The sequence below is a fragment of the Tenrec ecaudatus genome, chromosome X, assembly GCF_050624435.1.
Source record: "Tenrec ecaudatus isolate mTenEca1 chromosome X, mTenEca1.hap1, whole genome shotgun sequence".
In the NCBI taxonomy this organism is placed as follows: domain Eukaryota; kingdom Metazoa; phylum Chordata; class Mammalia; order Afrosoricida; family Tenrecidae; genus Tenrec; species Tenrec ecaudatus.
Window position 1 is genome coordinate 81,647,196 of NC_134548.1, and position 19,316 is coordinate 81,666,511.

General features: G+C 40.7%; 1 protein-coding gene across 2 annotated transcripts in view; it reads right to left on the reverse strand.

The window, feature by feature from the left end:
- The window catches only part of PHKA1 (phosphorylase kinase regulatory subunit alpha 1), a 274,019-nt gene extending 263,017 nt beyond the window's left edge, over positions 1-11,002 (reverse strand). For both annotated transcript variants that reach the window (XM_075538855.1, XM_075538854.1), the window contains exons 1-2: positions 10,668-11,002; positions 9,870-10,028 (exon numbers count right to left, since the gene is read on the reverse strand). In XM_075538855.1, coding sequence (XP_075394970.1) covers positions 9,870-10,028; positions 10,668-10,745 — 237 coding nt within the window. In that variant the 5' untranslated portion in view covers positions 10,746-11,002. The remainder of the gene's footprint in view (positions 1-9,869; positions 10,029-10,667) is intronic.
- Positions 11,003-19,316: the final 8,314 nt, after the last annotated feature.

Here is a 19,316-nt window from a genome sequence, read left to right on the forward strand (position 1 = left end):
AGAGAAAGCCTCTCAACAAGAGAGAGAGAGAGACAGTGGCTGCAACCGTGGGCTCGAGGACAGTCGTGAGGACGGTGCAGGTCGGGGCCGTGCGTCATTCTGGTGCACACGGCGTCACTATGAGTTGGAACCAACTTAACAGCACCGGACGTGATCTTGTAGCAACACATTTTTTACTCACTCTCAAGCTTCTCCCAAGGCAAATTTGCTCATTCTTCTGGCAGGTCATGATATGGTCTATATTCCTCACCAAGACCACACTTCAACTCTATCGATTCCTCTTTTCACCTTAGTCATTTTCCTTAGTCATTGTCCAGCTTTTGTAAGCATATGAGGCAATTGAAATTAGCATGACTTGGATCAGGCACATTTTAGTCTTCAAGAAGACAGCCTTGATTTTTAACACTTCAGAAAAGTCTAAATCAATATTTGTTTCCTTCTAAAGATCAGCACAAAACTGGTTCCTAAGAGACAGAACTGAAACCCACCCATGGCTATTCTGGCTCACAGGTCCACGACTTGGCAAGCCCTAAGAAGCTATCTCCCACCACGTCTTACACTCCTGCTACTGCTGCATCAGACTCTATCTTCCTTGGCACACAACTTCCTCACTCTCCGTGCCTCCTTTTATGCCTAAGGGAGGGCAAAACTGACTAATCCCCTCTTTAGAATTCCACACACCTTATTTGCATAGTCTTGCCCAGAGGTTCCAATGACCCTTATTTTCATTTAGCAGGAAGCTGTCCAATCCCCTTGCTGCACAACAAGCATTTATATAGCTCCATCGAGAGCATACCTAGAAGAGCCACAATAATTCACCGCACCACGTTTTTTTGTAACCTTTCATTGTGAATTAGTTTGGGGGCTACATATCAGATCTACAACATCACCAGCTTATCAAACCTGCTCCTCCTCTTTGTTTTCATCTTAAATATTATCTTCCTCTTCAGCAAGGTGACACCTGTCTCCCCCGTAACCTTTACTTTGCCATTTCTTCCTTCTTCCACTCCTGGCAGCCACCCGAGTCTGTTTTGTTTTTTTGAGATGATAACCTTTAACATAATTTTTATAGAGCAGTGGTCTCATACAGTATTTGTCCTTTTGTGTTTGACAAATTTCACTCAGCATAATGTCCTCCAAATCCCTGCGTGCCATAAGGTGTTTCATAGATTCATGGTTATTCTTTACCAATGTGTGTACACACCAAAGTTTATGTATATATTCTTCCACTGGTAGACATTTCGGTTGTGCCCTGTCTTCGTGCTATTGGGAACACTGCTGTTTTAAACACGCATGTGCATATGACTATTCCTGCTATGACTCTTTTTTTCCACAAGTTTTATTGGCATATAATTCACATGCCGTACAGGCCAGTAGTTCAATCACATCCAGAAGAGTTGTACAATCATCATCACAATCTGTTTTAGAACATTTTCTTCCTTCTTGTACTCATCAATATTAACTCATTCCCCCACAACCTTCCCTGCCATACCTCAAAGGAACCATTGACCCAGTTAGTCTCTATAGATTTACCTATTCTAGAATTCATATAAGTAAAAACATTACCAAAAAAACCAACAAGAATAAAACAGTAACATAGATAAAGACTTCAATAGAAAAGAAAGTAGAAAATATTAAAAACTAAAGGAAATGTAAATGGATCACAAGGGAAATCTGATGATAAGGTAACTAATTGTAACCTGACTGCATCTGCATACAATGCTTTCTGCATGTTAGCAATGCCATTCACATCCCTGGTCCATGATCAGAGAGAATTTACCAGGGGGCTTAATCCACGTGTACTGCCCCTTCACTCTTTTTTAAAAAAAACTGAAACAGCTTTAAAATCGATCGAAAGAGAGATCAGGCGATAAGATATTATATTTTTACCTAACCACGTTTGCCAATATTTACTTTACAATGTTGTCTAAGAACAGGGTTACTCACATCCCTCAACGGTAATCAGAGGGGATTCACCAGAGGCTTAATCCATGAGTGGACCCTGCAAAGGCTTCCACTGTCATCCATAACCTTCTGCAAACCAGGTGTTCACAATTCAAGCCCTGATGCTTTTCCTTCCTTTAGATTTGGATTATATTATTTACAGTCCTTGGACCACACAGGCTGGTGTGCTTCTTCCGTGAGGATTTAATCGACACCTCGCTTGTTTGATTGGCTGCTTGTTTGAAAATAAGTCGTCAAGATCCCAGACACTGTGCTTTCTGATAGTCAGGGACCATCTAGTTTCTTCACCACTCTATGCAATAGCAACTATATCTTCAGTGATCTCTTCATGAGGTTCAGTATCAAGCAGGACCATGTCCTAAGAAATAATATTTTGTTGGATCAGGCTTACAATTAACTGCGAGCCCAATATCCATTCATGCATCTATGGTTTATATGTGTCTGGTTCACTTTAGAGAAATCATTGTCATTTTATGTTAGAGAACATTATCAATCATCTCCTTGGGACATCATTTCCACTGCCATGAAGCCAATTCTGACTCAATAGCAACCCTAGAGGGTAGGGCACAAATGCCCCTGTGAGTCTCCAAACCTTCAAATATTCACAGCAGTAGAAAGCCTCATCTTTCCCCTGGGGAGCAGGCTGATGATTTGAAACTGCTGACCTTATGGTTAGCAGCCCAGTGTGTAACCACTACGTATGGAGAGCCTCGTGAATTCAGCCAATGGCATAGAATTTAAAACAAATTGTTGAGAACAGAAAATTATGAGTATAGGCCAGCTATGAATAGCAATACATGAATTGTTGACTTGTACAAATTAAGCGCTTAAGTGACTGGACTCTGTTGACACAAACAACGGGGTTAATGATAAGACAAATCTTCCAATAATATTCATTCACATCAGCAGAGCCATGCTTACCTGATTAATATATGTCATAAAGAAGCAAGGAGGGCATTCAAATGGTGAGTATATGGTTGTTCTGGGCCACCATTCCTTGGGCACCCTCAAGCAAGAGATTGAAACCAAAGTCCAACATCCGCCAGTTCTGTTGTGCCTTTGGGGTAGTCGCCATCTGCTTCTTCTCACACTTGAAGTTTCAGCCTCAAAGCCCAGTTCACTTAGTGGGGTTTCCACATAGAGTCGATGTGAAGGATGCTATGCACCACGGTAGAACAGAGTCTAACGTCCCAGTAGTCTGTAGCACATGGACTGGGTCAACAGGGTGCATAAAAACTAGGTCAAAAGTGTCCAATTAGGAATCAGGCATGTTCTCCCTTTGGGTTCCACATAAATGTTGTGTTTTCCCCATTGGAAGGTTGCTCCTCCCCAGTTTCTTACCAAAAGAGATGTAATTGCCTTCTCTAGGCGTGTGTCTCCATCTTGAATTTCCAGTAAGGTTTCCTTATCACTCTGGTGGGAGTGTCTGTTGGATTGGGGTGACCTTGGCACAATTTTGTATGGCAGTAACTGAATAATCTTCTCCCTATCCCCATACCTTGAAAAACTGACCCCCGCTGAGGTGAGGCCTTCTCTGTCAAAGCGGTTTTTAAGACGCACATCTAAAGGGAGTTGGTATGTGTTTCATAGACAGGCTTTCTAGCTCATTGCTTCAGGCAGCAGGTCTCAACCCGTGGGTCGCGACCCCCTTGGGGGACGAACGACCCTTTCACAGGGTTCTCCCGATTCATAACAGTGGCAAAATGACAGTTATGAAGTAGCAACAAAAATAATTTTATGGTTGGGGGGGTGGTCACCACCACATGAGGAGCTGTATAAAGGGCCACGGCATTTGGAAGGTTAAGAACCGCTGGCCTAGGGGAGCTTGCTATGACTCTTACTTCTTTAATATACCTAGCAGAGGGAACTCTGGGTTGTATGGTATTTCTGTTCTTAGCTGTTTGAAGTGCCATACTGTTTTCCACAGTGGTTGTACAGTTTTATAACCCCACCAGCAGTGCATAAGGGTTCCACTTTCACTGCCCCCTCTCCAGCATTTTATTTTCTGTTTTGTTATGTTTGTTTGTTTTAACTTGGCTATCAATACTAGTACAAGGTGCTATCTCATTTTGTTTTGCATCTCTCAAATGGCTAGTAATTATGAGCATTTCTCCATGTGTTTTGGATGTTATTTAGCGAAACGTAGGCTTATGTCTTCTGCCCATTTTTAAATCAGATTACTCATTTTTCTTGTGTTGAAGCTGCAGTTTTATATCGATCTTAGAGATTAGTCCCGTATCATTACACCATAGGTCTTTTTGCAGATTTGCCCAGTGCAATACATCATTTGATTGCTTGACTGGTATATACCTCCATTAGTATTGATTGTGGATTCAAATAAAATGAAATCCTTGACAGCTTCAATATTTTCTCCATTTATCATGCTATTGCCCCTTGGCCTTTTGACGATTTTTGGTTAATGTTGGGGTCTAATACACATTGAAGGCTGCTATCTTTGATCTTCCTCAGTAAGTGCTTCACAGCCTACTCTTACTCAGTGTAGTAGCTCCATCACTCTTCACTCTCACCTCCCCTGCACTCTCCCTTCCACCGCTGGTAACCACTCATAAGCCTTTTCTCTATACAGTGACTTTTTCTTTTATATAAATGAGGTCATACAAGATTTGTCCTTTCGTGATTAATATATTTCACTGCTCATAATACCTTCTAGCTCCACCGTATAGTGTAGCCTGTATCAAGACTTTATTTCTCCAACTGGCTATGCAATAGTCCATTGTATATATACATATTACATTTTGTTCATCCATTCATCTATTGAGGGGCATTTTGGTTGTTTTCACCATGTGGTCACTGTAACTAGTACTGCAATGAACATTGGTACATAAGTCCTGTTTTGGAGTTTCTTCTTTCACCTTTTGGGTATATATATCCCTAGGTGTGGAATTGCCTGGTAGAATATACCTAGGGTCAAATGATAGGTTCTATTTTTAGATTTTTGAGAAACTGACACATTGCTTTCCATTATGGCCTTACCAGTTTGCATCCCCACCAACAATGTATATGGGTTCTGATTTCCCCACCTCCTCACCAGCATTTTTTGTTTTCAGGGTATTTTCTGTTTGGTTTTGTTTTAATTTTAGCTATCCTAGTGGGAATGAGAGGAGCTCTGGTGGCATAGTGGTTATGAGTTGGGCTGCCATCTGCATGGTTGACAGTTCAAAAACCACCAGCAGCTCTGCAGGAGAAAGACTAGGTTTCTACTCGTGTAACAGCTACAATCTCAGAAACTCACAGGGGGCCTCTATGAGTCAGCATTGACTTGATGCCAATGAGTTCGGTTTTTTGGTGTTTTAGTGGTAGGGAGATGGTATCCCATCATTTTGATTTGCATCTTTGATGGCTAATGACACTGAGCAACTTTTCATGTGCTTAGTGGCCATTTAAATGTCTTCTTGGATGAAATGTCCGTTCACGTTTTTTACCCCTTTTATGATTAGTTTGTCTTAAGTTGGCAAAGATATATATATATATATATTTAACTTCTCATCACGTATATGGTTTTCAAAGATATTCTCCTATTTAGCAGCTCCTATTTTCATCTTTTTGGCTAAGTCTTTTAATGACCCAAAGTTTTTAACTTTTATTAAGTTCCAATTAATTACTTTGTCTTTTGCCTTTTGTGCTTAATTATATTAGATAATCCATTCTTTAAAAACTAGGCCTGACAGGATTGACCTGACTTTTTTCTAAGAATATTATGGTTTTAATTTGCAAATTTAGAACCTTAATCATTTTGAATAGATTTTTTTATATGATGTAAGGTATGGCTCCTATTTCAGTTTTATACTCCAATTCTTTATGAAGGCTTTTACTAAGGTAAATAGTAAAGTGGTTTCCTGGGGAGAATTCCATTCTCTGAGTAATTTCTGTCTCTAAGTAGGCCCCCTGTTTACAGATTAAAGGAACAAGTGGGCGGAAAGAGAAGAAATAGGCAGTACATGAGCATATCATCTTTTAAAGAATGAAGCAGTTATTATAAAGCAATGAAATTGACTACAACCCTTGCATGAAATCCACAATTTTTTCTAATGAAAGAGCCCATCCCTCCCCTTTAATATACAACAAGACGCAGTTAAAATTCCCCACTCCAGGGGAAGACTTTATTCAAATCTGAATTCTCTTCTACAAAGCACCACATGTCATAAAGGTTTATTCTGTTTTGAAACAATGACCTAAAGGAACTCTTTCTTTAAAGGTCTATAAGCAACTACAATGAGACTCAAATATGATCCTACCACCTAGTACACTAGTCCAGCCTGGGTTCACTTCCTTGGCTTCTTTGACGTCCTGCTACTCTAACCACTCTTTTCTCCTGCTTACTCATCAACCATTTCTATCAGAGGGACTCCTTTAATCTCATCGAAACTTTCTTTAAAACTTGGGTTATCATGGACCCAGTGGAGGATGCTGATTGACATCTATTTCATTCCTCTTAGAATGGCAATTGCCAGCCCTATCTGTAGTCAAGTCTCAACTTCCTATCAGGAAGCATGGGATGTTAGGAATGAAAGGAACTACCTGTACGTTGTGTGCTCTCAAACGGGATGGTCCACGAGTTAGCATTAATCACATATGTGCATTCAGTCATCAGAACATAACTGCTCACTCATTGCCCTCACTCATAGCAAGGCTATAGGACTGGGTCCAACTCTACCTGTAAGCTTCCAATACTGTAACTATTAAAAGAGTAGGAAGCCTAGACTTTTGCCTGCAAATACAACTTTTAGGCTATTTTTATTACGAGATTATTAGAGGAGCAATGAGGATACCAACCTAGCTGGAACTGCAGGTTAAATGGAGGGCACAAGTAGGATATGATATTGAAAAAAATAAGGTTAGGAACAAACTCTAAAACCAAAAAACAACCTGCTGCCATTGAGTTGATTTCAACTCATGACAACCCTATAGGACAGAGTAGAGTTTCCCCCTTTTGGATTTCTGAGACCTTAAATCTTCAAGGAGTAGATAGGCTCATATTTCTCTCAAAGAGTAGCTGGTGGGCTCAAACCACTGACCTTGTGGTTAGCCACTCAATGTGTAACCCACTATGCCACCAGGACTACCTATGGCTAAATTTCACAGCCTTAATAATCAAACCAACATGTCTAGACTTTACTGTAGGCAAATGAGAGCTGAAGAAAGACTGAGTATGGGAATGACATAATTTATGTGTGAGGTGATCAGGGTTTAGACTAGTGTTGAAGCAGAGGGGAATTAAAAGACAAAAATTCAAGAGAAATGATATCTATCAACAGTACCTTAGTTCTTAGTACCTTTCTAAGAAATTCCAGAAAGGTGGTAAAAGTCACCTTCATAATTTATTTAAAATACTCAATTAAACTTAGGTGACCTAGTATTTGATTGAGCACACCGTGGAAAACACTCCAGTTAATGTCTGGCTGATTGGTAGCACAGGGATGCCTATAAAGAAAAAGGGATATTTAGTGAGTTGATGTTGCTGGTAGTTTGGTTGTGTTGGGAAGGTGGGCTTTATAGACCTAATTGACTTTGAGGAACCACCAGATGCAACAGGTGGAAATGATCAACAGACAACAATGAAACCAGGGTTAAAGGTGCAGGTTTAAATGTCATTTTCATAAAGTCAGTCATGGGAAATGATAAGACTACATACAGAAAACTAAAATGAAGAAGCAAGACTGGAGGCAGCCACATATATAACCTTCTGCTTCTGCTTATATTTTATGGCTATAATTCTGCATCTGTGTAACCAAGAGGAAAGATAAAGGCCTTTGTAAAAAACACTTAGGTATAATTCTGTTTGAAATCTAAGACGTGACACTCACTTAAACCTTTGTTCACCTTTCATTCAGAATTCTCTTCAGTTTTCTGACGCATGTTTCCCAATAGGGAAGCCGAGGTAAGGGTTGGAAGGAAGGGTAGGAAACCCCCATTGTTGGCATGCTCTTAAATAAGTTTCATTGGCACATAGCCACAGCCACTCGTTTTTGTCTGGTCTCTGGTTACTTTTGGACAACCACCATAAGCTGAATCATTACAGCAGAAGCCACATGTGACCCACAGAGCTGAAAGTACTTACTCTCTGGCCTTTTACAGAGGTAGGTAGTTTGCCAACCTTTGGTCTAAATTCTGAGACAGTGTGAGAAAAATATTAATGAGCTCCAATAATAAAATCAGTTTTAATCTATAATGTAAATTCATAGAGATTTTAGAGTTCTCACAGAAACGTTTCTTTTTGAAATATTTCTTTTTAAGAGATGCTTCCTATTGTCATATTGTTTTTTGAGACAGTTCTAAATTATTATTGAAGTGTTGTGAAGATCAATTGTATGATACATGAAAAATCATGTTACATTAAAATCTTAGAATGGGCCATTCAGTGCTTCCCTATCTTTACTCCCAATCGTCTATTAAATTCTTTCAATTTGATAGATTACTTAAGGAAAAGTAACTTTGCAGCATGATTGGTCAACAAGAAAATAACCGATTTCTCCTAAGAGTATTGAAAAGAAGTGGTCAAATTGTTCCAGGGGTGGAACTCCACTTTTCCTTATATTTATTTCTAGCAAAAAAATCAACCAACTAACAAAAAAATCAAATGAAAATAGCAAAACATTAACAGCAGGCTGGAGGAGGAAGGAAGTGGGTAAGATTATAAACAATTTTTAATGCCCTATTATATTTTCTAAAATTTTACAGTGGTATATATCATTTTTATCACCTCAAAGTCATAGCATATTAAACTGTACTTCCAGGGAGAGAAAAAAATCTAACATTGTTTTCTGTTAATGTTCTTCAATTCTCATTTCAATTGTTTTTATTTCTTGGATGATTTTTAAAAATAGAAACCAATGTAAGTGGAACAGGAAAGTCCACCCTATTACAATTTGACAATTTTTTTTCAATACCAGTATGAGAAATCTTTTGTTTTCTTGTTGACCAACCATCCTGCAAAGTTGACATGTTTTTGGTGGGCCTCAATATCTCTGAATATTGGTTTGAAGGAATAATAAATTATTGTTGCAGAGAAGAAAACAATGAAACTTCCCTTCTTGCCAAAGACTGTAATCAACTGCAATATGTTGGAGCACTTGAAAATAACCAAATCGCAATAGCTTAATTACAGATGAAGACTAATGCACAATTTGCATAAATCTAAGGGGGCATCACGTGACAAAGGCTGGCATGGGCAGACTCTTTGCCATTCATGGCAAATAATCTGCATATATCTTAAAACTGACAGCAGAGTACCTCAACTGTAAAAGACTCACGCATCCCAGAATATTTTTTCTTGATGTTCAATAGGATACAGCATCCAACATATTGAAACAATTCTACAAAGGGTGTTTATTTATGGAGAAGTGCTTTCAATGTTGGCTGAAGGCATCTGCTGACTCTGACCTTACTTTGCTCCTATCTTTCCTTTCAAAAAGCAGCAGGCTCTAAAGCAGTGATTTGAGATAATAAAACCGATGAATAAATTCTCTTTGTGTCTGGTTGAGATGGTTTGCTTGTTTGTGTCAGTTACCTCATACAAATACTGTAAAACATTCTAAAAAAAATAGATAACTGCCACTACAGAGCGAGAATAGATATGCCTAAAATTACAAAATACATTTACTCTGAAAGAGGATTATAAATTTCAGGAAAGATCCAAGGATAAGATTTCCCACTGTAACTGAATAGACCGCCCTCTCCCTCTGACTCAGCAAGTTTCTAGTTTCCACTGGGGGGTGCGGGGGAGGGGGAATCAGGAAAGTTTTTCTAATGTAATTTCAGAGAGAATGACAATGTCAAAGCACAGTTCTCTTACTTCACTCCCCTTCTCCGTTCTGGAGCCTGCTCACGGCTCACAAGCCCCCCACCCACAGTTCCAGATCTCTCTCTAATTTTATTCTGAGTACCTGCTCCAGTTCATAGGCCTTGGCCTTATCTTCATCGCGATCTGCATTCTTCCGATAGGCCAGACCCAAGCCCCACACAGCCAGGATGCTGTACACATTATCCCGGACCCAGGCGTCTTTCTGATCCAAGCTGGCTGGAAGCAAGCCAGTCACGGGATTCTGCAAGGCCAAGACAAAGCAAGTAGGCAGGTGTCTGTAAGTGTTATTATTAGGAAATAGATTTATGGAACGGGTTATTTGGGGATTTTAGTCTTTCTTGTACTTCACCCTGTAATTTTATTTCCACAGCTTCTGCATTTAGCTTCTCTTTAAATAAACTAAAGTGTTAGCCGATGCTTTACACATCTGAAATATGTACATTTGTTTTTTTAAAGGCAATTTTTATCACTTTCCAGTCAGAAATAATGAACTACCAACAAAAAAACAGAACTAAATGGTAAAGGAAATATAATTATCTGTATACACAAGATGCCTCACAATACCCAAGATGACTCCCAAGAGAGGTGAACAGTGGTGGGAGTGAGTGCCAAGCAAGCTTCAGATCCAACTCTGCCCCAGGAGCATAGCTGTTACAGGACTCAGAAGCCTAAAGGCAGGGACTCCTGGCCGTGGGTGCCTAGCTCTGGCTGGGTTCCAGACTCAACCCCTTCCATTTCTGAAGGGTCCTTTACAGCCTACCCAGCTAAGGGGATGGACGAACTTGCTACAGACAAATGCTCGCTGTTTCACCAGGGTTCCCCCGCACTGGCCAATCCACTCCACATCCTTGGCAAAGACAGCCAATCCCCTTGTGTTTACCTGGTGGCACAGGATGGTCTGATGAACCAGCCTAGCGTAGCCGTCCAGCCGGACCCCCGAGTTACTCCGGCTCCTCATCGCGAGGCGTTTCCAATGGCCCAGGGGAAAAAACCTGCCCAGGTGCAGTGGATGCCCTAGCAATGAACTTCACCCTTGCTGGATGGTCCGGCAAAGTCCTCTGAGCTACAGACCCGTGCAACCCGCGACCCCCAGGGGCCCGCGACAGTGTCCGGTTGTTCCTCTGAGATCCTCCAACGCCAGCGAGGCCTCCTAATGTGGTTCTCTCATCTTACGCTCAACTCCAAGGACCGGACTGAACCCAGTCGCAGCACCGCCTCCACTTGCTAGAAACGCGAGCAGTGGGTGGAGCCGGGCTGCTGGGCCAGGCTGCTGCGCGCAAAGCCTGGAACTCTCTCCCCGCCGCCTCCCCACACACCTCCCCCCACCTCCGCCCTCCCCTCGTGGAAATGTGCCACCCTTGGCGGCGATGTGCTCTCAGAGGTTTATTTTCAAAACCCTAAGTGACTGTTTCAGTATTCCACCCTTGTTCTGTACACTAGACATAGAAGGGATTTCATTTTTTGTGACTTCTTCCACGTGATTAGTTTTAGAAACCAACGGCAAATATCAAATAACAATAATCAAACAACCCAAAAAAGCCCGCCACATTCGCATTCAGGGTCTAAAGAATGGAATGGATCTCCGAGGGCATTTGCTGTATTTGATACATTTGACTAAACACGCAGATTGAACTCCTCACGCTGCCCTACGTAAGGCAAATAAAATAGAATTCCCACAAGGACATTATTCCTTTAAAACTGGCGAATTCGCGACTTCCAAAGAGGAGGCAGTGGTGCCCTTTAAGAATGAAAGTGCCCCAACAGGGAACTTGTGCCTGAATGAAAGCTTGGCAGGAAATGACCTGCAGGGAAATTGTATAACTGCTTTGGAAGGCTCCCCATAGGTCACCAGCAGAAGACTGCAAAGGCCCAGCTGAACAGAGAGGGGGAAGGGAGGCTGGAAAAGAAACCTGTGTTTGCTTCCTCCTTTTGTCCTCCTCTCCCTCACCTCTTGCTTTCTGTTTCTCCAAACCCTAGCCCTCTTCCAAGACTCAGTGCAAGTACTGAGAATCACTGGCATAAGAATTGGACCAAGTGACCTTGGGAGTCTTCCAACATTCAGAATCTGTGATTGTAAGCCTTCCCTGGCCTTCCTGCTCAGATCACAGTGATTTCGCATTTTTTATTTAGCCTTTTATAAATAAATTTTGTCTCTCCAAGTAAGCTCTGCCCCTCCACTCTTCCCTCAGGCTCACCACTGTTAGCACAGTCAGGTACTTGAGAAGTGAACAAGAGCAGTGAAAATAAAGCATAAGTAAAAATGACTAAATTCATTTGAGACTAAACTCCATTCCTGCTTCTGCTAACTTCTGTGGACATTCAAATGCAGGATGTTTTTACCTTGTTACCAGACAGTGTCTAAACACAAAAGATCAGCTGAAACCGCCCGTAAGAGGATTACCAGGTAGTTATTAATATGGCCCTACCAGCCATACTCCTCCAGTTCATGATGTGCTATAAATTCTAACCTCTCTACCTGTGGTTATAATTTCCATTTTGAAGTGAATTCTATGTTATGCCTTATTAGTGGATATGATTCATTACTACTCTTTGTTTCCTAGGGGATATGGTCTGCAGAAGGCAAAAAACCACAACTCTATCAAAACTATCTTTTTTACTTCCTACTCTGAGCAGAAGGTAAACAAGAGGCCATCTAGCTGAGAAGCATCAAAGCCCACAGGGAAGAAGCACAACAGCCTGTCTGACCACAAGGTGCAGAAGGGACCAGTTATCAGATATTAAAGAACTAAAAATCATATCAATGGGTGCCCACCTCCCTGATACGATCAATAAAGACAAACATGTGCATAAGCAAATGTGGTGAAGAAAGCTGATGGTGCCCAGCTATCAAAAGATATAGCGTCTGGGGTCTTAAAGGCTCGAAGATAAATAAATGGCCATCTAGCTCAGAAGCAACAAAGCCCACATGGAAGAAACACACCAGCCTGTGTGACCACGAGGTGTTGAAGAGATCAGGTATCAAGCATCAAGGAACAAAAAAGCATGTCATTGAAAATGTGGGTGAGTGCAGAGTGTAGACACAAATCCCAATGGTAGCCTACTGGACACCCCCTCCTGAAGGGTTGTGGGGAGGAGATGAACCAGTCAGGGTTCAGGGTAGCAACGATGAAGCATATAACTTTCCTCTAGTTCTTAAATACTTCCTCCCCCCATCCCCAGCTATCATGATCCCAATTCTACCTTACAAATCTGGCTGGTACAGATAGCAACTGGAAACACAGGGAATACAGGACAGATGACTCCTCCAGGACCAGTGGTGAGAGTGGTGATGCCTGGAGGGTAGAGATAATGTGGGCTGGAAAGGGGGAACTGATTACAAGAATCTACGTATAGCCTCCTTCCTGGGGGAGGGACAGCAGAGAAGATGGCAGGGGGGAGATGTCAGACAGTGTAATATATGACAAAATAATAATTTATGAATGATGAAGGGTTCATGAGGTAGGGAGGATTGGAGAGGGAGTGGGAAAATGAGCAGCAGATATTAAGGGCTCAAGCAGAAGGCAGATGTTTTGAGAATGATGATGGCAACAAATGTACATACGTTCTTGACACAATGGATGTATGTATGGATTGTAATAAGAATTGTACGAGTCCCCAATAAAATGATTTTTTTAAAAAAGAAGTGGAAAAAAAAGTTTTAAAAAAAAACAGTACTGAGTTACCTGATGACAAATACCATTCAGATGTCAGTAACTGCCCTAATAAAACAGTTAACTCAGGACTCAGGTAGCCATTTTGACCTGCACTGTGCAACTTTGAAAAACATTGCTCTCTTGTTCTGGATCTTGTATCTGGCTTGAGTCTGCCTTAACTCCCATTCTTGGGACTTGAGCCAACAGCTTGTCACTTGACATGATTCACCTGCTTTCTCAGCCATGTGAGTTAACAGTTCAATTTAGTGTGAATGAGGAGAATCTTCCAGACAGATATCTGAACTTTGGATTTGGGACTTGCCATGCTCCACAACCATGTTAAGTCATTTCCTTGACAGTCCATAATTTCTGTGAGACATTACAACTAATTATTGAACTTTGAGACACGAGGGGGAAAAAAACTAACAGGAGTAGTGATTCATTTCAGAGATAATGGAGTGGGATAGCTTTTTGGAAAACTCAGACATTTGGGACATCTTTAACTTCCTCCTCATTGGGATGAGACTTGTATTAATCCTTCTAAAAGTAATTATTTCTGCAAAGATGTTCACAGAAAATTCGAGTGGGCTTCAAAAAGTTTGTGCAAACATTACATTCTCTTTTTATTCAAATTTTACATGCATTTTCTGAAGGCCCCTCCTACATCATTATAAACTACTTTTTTCAACTTATCTTACTAATAATTTGTATGTATATATAATAAAGTTTGATTGATATGTTATATGCTTAACAAATGTCTGAATTTTGCATTCTCAGGAAACGTATGTCTTAGTATAGGTTAATGAATACCTAGCGAACTGTTTACTGTATGATTTTACAACAAGCAAGATCCCGGCATTGTCCTGTTACTAGTCTGCAGACCCACTTGTCAGCATATATATCCTTCACTGCCACCACTGGCAGCCAAAATTCCTTTTTCCCCCTTAGTTTGCAGCTCACTTTTGCTTCATGGGTAACATAATGAAAATTTTTACAAAACTTTGTGCAGATAAAATTAGTTGATGAATATGATTTTGTCAGGCTTCTGGAACATACGTGTGTTACACATATGACTTTAAAGGTCTACAAATTCTCAGAAATACCCCTTTAGTGCCTCCCTGAAAAAAAAAAGGTTTGTTTTTTTTAATAACCTGTTCCTGGGTCTTTATAAGGCCTTGTATTTTTCCATAACCTTGTTCTAACCCTCCTCTAAGCTCTGTAAATGTCAACCAGTCACAACCATTTTAGCTATATGTACCCTTCTGTTTCTCTTTAACGAGCCTTTGTAAGTAAATAGCTCTTGGCTCCAAATGCCAGCATTGCTTGACTTTGTACTTTCTCGTTTTGCAATTTTTCTGCCATTAATAAAAATCTTTGTTTCTACTTTAAATACAATTTTAGTAGTGTGTTTTGTTCTGTTTCTCCCTGTGATACAATCATTGTCACAAAAGAAAATGTGTATGAGTTGTCAAGTGGAAAGCCAATTTGCTCTGTAAACTTTCACCCAAATCTCAATAAAAGTTAAACATGGCATCAACAAAACAAAATGCACTGAACTCCTCAGTCAGGTTTGAAAGTAAAGTGAAAGTGAAGAGACAATAAGCCCATTAATAAGCCTCAGTGCAGATTGCAATGTAAAAAGGGTAGAGGTTCATGACTCTGCAGTACTTGCCTGGTAGCATCCCTTGGGAGTTAGGTAATAAATTAAGTACTCATTCACCCACTGCCAGCAAATAGTGACCCTATGTTACAGGGTATAACTGCCCTGGTGAGTTTCCAAGACTGTAACTGTTAACTGGAGTAGAAAGCCCAGTCTTTTTCTAGCAGAGCAGATGTGTCTTTGAACTGATGACCTTGCTGATAGCGGCCCAACGTGTAACCACTATGTCATCAGAACTTCTAAATTAAGCACAGGGAGCTGGCATTGTTGTTAGCTGTTGTCAGGTGCCACTGAGTGGGTTCCGACCCAAAGCACATACTAGGTACAACAGAACTAAACACTGCCTGGTCCTGCACCGTCGCCATAGTCGTTCCTATGCTTGAGCCCATTGTTGCAGCCACTGTGTCAATCCATCTCATTGAAGTCCTTCCTCTTTTTTTTTTTTTTTTTGCTGCCCTTCTGCTTTCCCAAACATGATGTCCTTGTCCAGGCATTGGTCTCTCCGGACAACCTTTCCAAAGTATGTAAGACAACATTTTGCCATCCAGGTGTCTAAGAAGCACTCTGGCCATACTTTCCCAAAATAGACTTGTTTGTCCTTTTGGCAGTCCATGATACTTTCAATATTTAATTCTTCTTCAGTTCCTATTCAATGTCCAACTTTCACATGCATATGAGGCGATTGGAAATACCGTGGCTTGGGTAAGGCGCACTTTAGTCCTCAAAAAATATCCTTGTTTTTCAAAACCTTAAGGAGGTCTTGTGCAGCAGATTTACCCCCATGCAACACACCATTTTATCTTTCGACTGCTGCTTCCATGAGCATTGAGTGTGCATCCAAGCCAGACAAAATCCTTGGCAACTTCATCCTTTTTCCCCATTGATCCTGATGTTACCTATTGGTCCAGTTGTAAGGAGTTGTAATCCATACTGGAGGTTGCAATCTTTGATCTTCATCAGCAAGTGTTTCAAGTTCTCCTCACTTTCTGCAAGTATGGCTGTGCCATCTGCATGTAGGCAGTTAACAAGGCTTCCTCCAATCCTGGGGCCTCGTTCTTCTTCAGATAATCCAGCTTCTTTCATTATTTGTTCAGCATCCAAATCCAATAAGCAGGTGAGAGAATACAACCCTGATAGACACCATTCTTGATTTCAATCCATACAGTGTTCCTTTGATCTGTACCCACAATTGCCTCTTGGTCCATGTATAAGTTCCACATGAGCACAATGAAGTGTTCTGACATTCCCGTTCTCAAGGCTATCCATAGTTTGTTATCATCCACACTATAGAATGTCTTGGCATAGTTAATACAACACAAGTTTTTTGATATCCTCTGCTTTCAGTGAAATCTGACACCAGCAGTTCCATGTCCTCCTCTGAATCCAGTCTGAACCACTGGCAGCTCCTTGTCAATGTACTGTTGCATCCGTTGTTGGCTGAAATTCGGCCAAATTTTACTTGCACGTAATACCATTGATACTGCTGTATAGTTTGAGTATTCAGTTGGGACGCCTTTCTTTAGAATGAGCACAGATATGGCTCTCTTCCAGTTCATTAGCCGAGCTGCTGTCTTCATAGCAAAGACAACTAAGGGTTTCCAGGCCTTCATCAGCTTGCTGAAACATTTCAATTGGTATTCCACAAATTCCTGGAGTCTTGTTTTTTGGTTAATGCTTTCAATATATCTTGGACTTCTTCCTTAGGCACCATTGGTCCTTGTTCACATGCTACCTCCTGAAATAGTGGAATGTCCACTAGGTCGATTTTGGTGTTCTTCCCGTCTTCTTTGGATGCTTCCTGCATCATGCACTATTTTGCCCATAGAATATAACAATATTGTAATTTGGGGATTTTAGTTGAAAATATGCTGAGTATGTTCTTCCCTTTTGTTTTTTTTAACTCTAGGTCTTTGAACACTTTATTATAATATTTGATTTTGCCTTCATAAGCTGCCCGTTTGAAATGTTCTATGTAACTTTGGGGTTTCATCATTTTTCCATTGCCTTAATTACTGTATAACTAAGAGCGAGTTTCAAAGTTTCTTCTGACATTCACTTTGATCTTTTCTTTTCTTTCTGTATTTTTAATGATCTTTTGCTTTCTTCATGAATGATGCTCTTGATGTCCTAACACAGTTCATCAAGTCTTCTGTCATTAGTCTTCAATGCAGCAATTCCATTCTGGAGATGTTCTTGAAATTCAGTTGGGATAGACCCAAGGTTTTATTTTGTCTCTTCTGGGCTTGTTTTAATTTTCTTCAGCTTTATCCTGAACTTGCATATTGATGGTCTGTTCCACAGTCAGCTCCTGACCTGGTTTGAGCTACTGGTTTTGAGCTTTTCTGTCTTCTCTTCCCACAGATGTAGCCAATTTGGTTTCTCTGCATTCCAACTGGAGAAGTCCATGTGTACATCCACTCGTGTGTTTTCGAAAAAAGACATTTGCTATGAGCAGAAAATCATTTGTCTTGCCAAATTCCATCATGTGACCTCCAACTTCATTTCTACCATGAAGATCACATTTACTAATTACTTTCCCCTGGTCTTTCTTTCCAACTTTTGCTTTCCAATCACCAAGAATTATCGATGCATCTTGACTGTATCTTTGGTCAATTCTAGGCTGAAGACATTGGTAGAATTCCTCAATTTCTCCATCCCTAGCTTTTGTGGTTGCTGCATACATTTAAATAATAGTTGTCCTGATTGTATTTATTTGAATGCAGATATTTATAATCATATCTCAGACAGCATTGTACCTCAAGATTGATTTTGAAATGTCCTATTGTCAATGAATATAAATTCATGCCTCTTGATAGTAAATCATATGATTTTCTGATTCAAAAAAGCCAATACCAATCCATTTCAGCTCAGTCATGCCTAAGAGATTTATCTTTAGGTGCTCCATTTCACTTTTGACAACTTCCAACTTCAACGAACATCACCACCCCTCTTACCTGAATACATTAATCCACTATCAGTCAAACCATTATCCTCTCCATTGACAATTTGGGATTAGCCCAACCGTGCATGCTGGTGTGGTACCTAAAGCAGATGCCTTAGGACAGCAGCTCTCAACCTGCAGGTCGTGACCCCTTTGGGGGTCGAATGACCCTTTCACAGGGGTCACTCTCTTCATAACAGTAGCAAAATTACAGTTATGAAGTAGCAACGAAAATAATTTTATGGCTGGGGGTGGGGGTCACCAGAGCATAAGGAACTGTATTAAAGGGTCACGGCATTAGCAAGGTTGAGAACCACTGCCTTAGAAGATATTGATGAGCGTTCCTAAAAATACCCCATCACCCATTTATAGCTTCTAGGTCTATAATTCGACTTATGTGCCAATGAGTCCTAAAAGGGGAGTTCCAAATGGTGACCCATGTGGAGGTGCACTATCCTCCTGAAGAACTGCTAGAGTTTTCTAATATGAATAAACATAAATCTGAAGAATATGTGTGGGCAGGTTAGTAAGGCTGTGGAAGATTGGTGCAAGAAACATGCAGTTGGATCAGTCTAAGTCTGTTGATATGGGCCTACAAAGCACAGATTCTTCATTCAATGTTTCAGCTTGAGAGATTAGCATAGGATATAATAGTTTATTTGTTTGGTTTACTAAAGCATAGGTTGTGAGATGGTCTATATTAAGTCAAGTTGAAGTAACAGACCTATTTTGGTGTATTCTAGAAGAAGGTATCCAAAGGCTTAGGGAAATTGGCATCTTGGAGTGGATTTATCAGAATAGACAGCTAGATCCACGCAAGGATTGCCCAGAAGAAATATATTTTATCCACAATAGTAAGGAACCATTTGTGGAGGGACCCTCCGCATCTGAAAACTGCTGTGATTCCCATTTTATGTTAGTCATATTTGACAGTGGGAACTGCCCTAATTGAATTAAGATATCTAACAATGGTGCTCTTTGGGCCCTATGAAGATTGCAGTCAAGTAGCAGCACTTAATGGACAGAGACAATGTTTGTGTTTTTAGTTTTTTTGTGTGTGCCAGTATGGCTCCCATAGGAACAGGGGGGTGACCTTTAGCCTATCATTCATGTCACAGCTTGATTGGAGGGTGAGGTAAATGGCTCACTGAGGCCATCCTCTTTCTCCCTGGCGATTAGACCAGTGTGCCTGAGTTAGCTGCTCTGCTGCCATGTGCTGCACTACCTGTGGGCTAAGCCAATCTGTGGATTCTGGTGGATCCTGTTGCTGTGTTG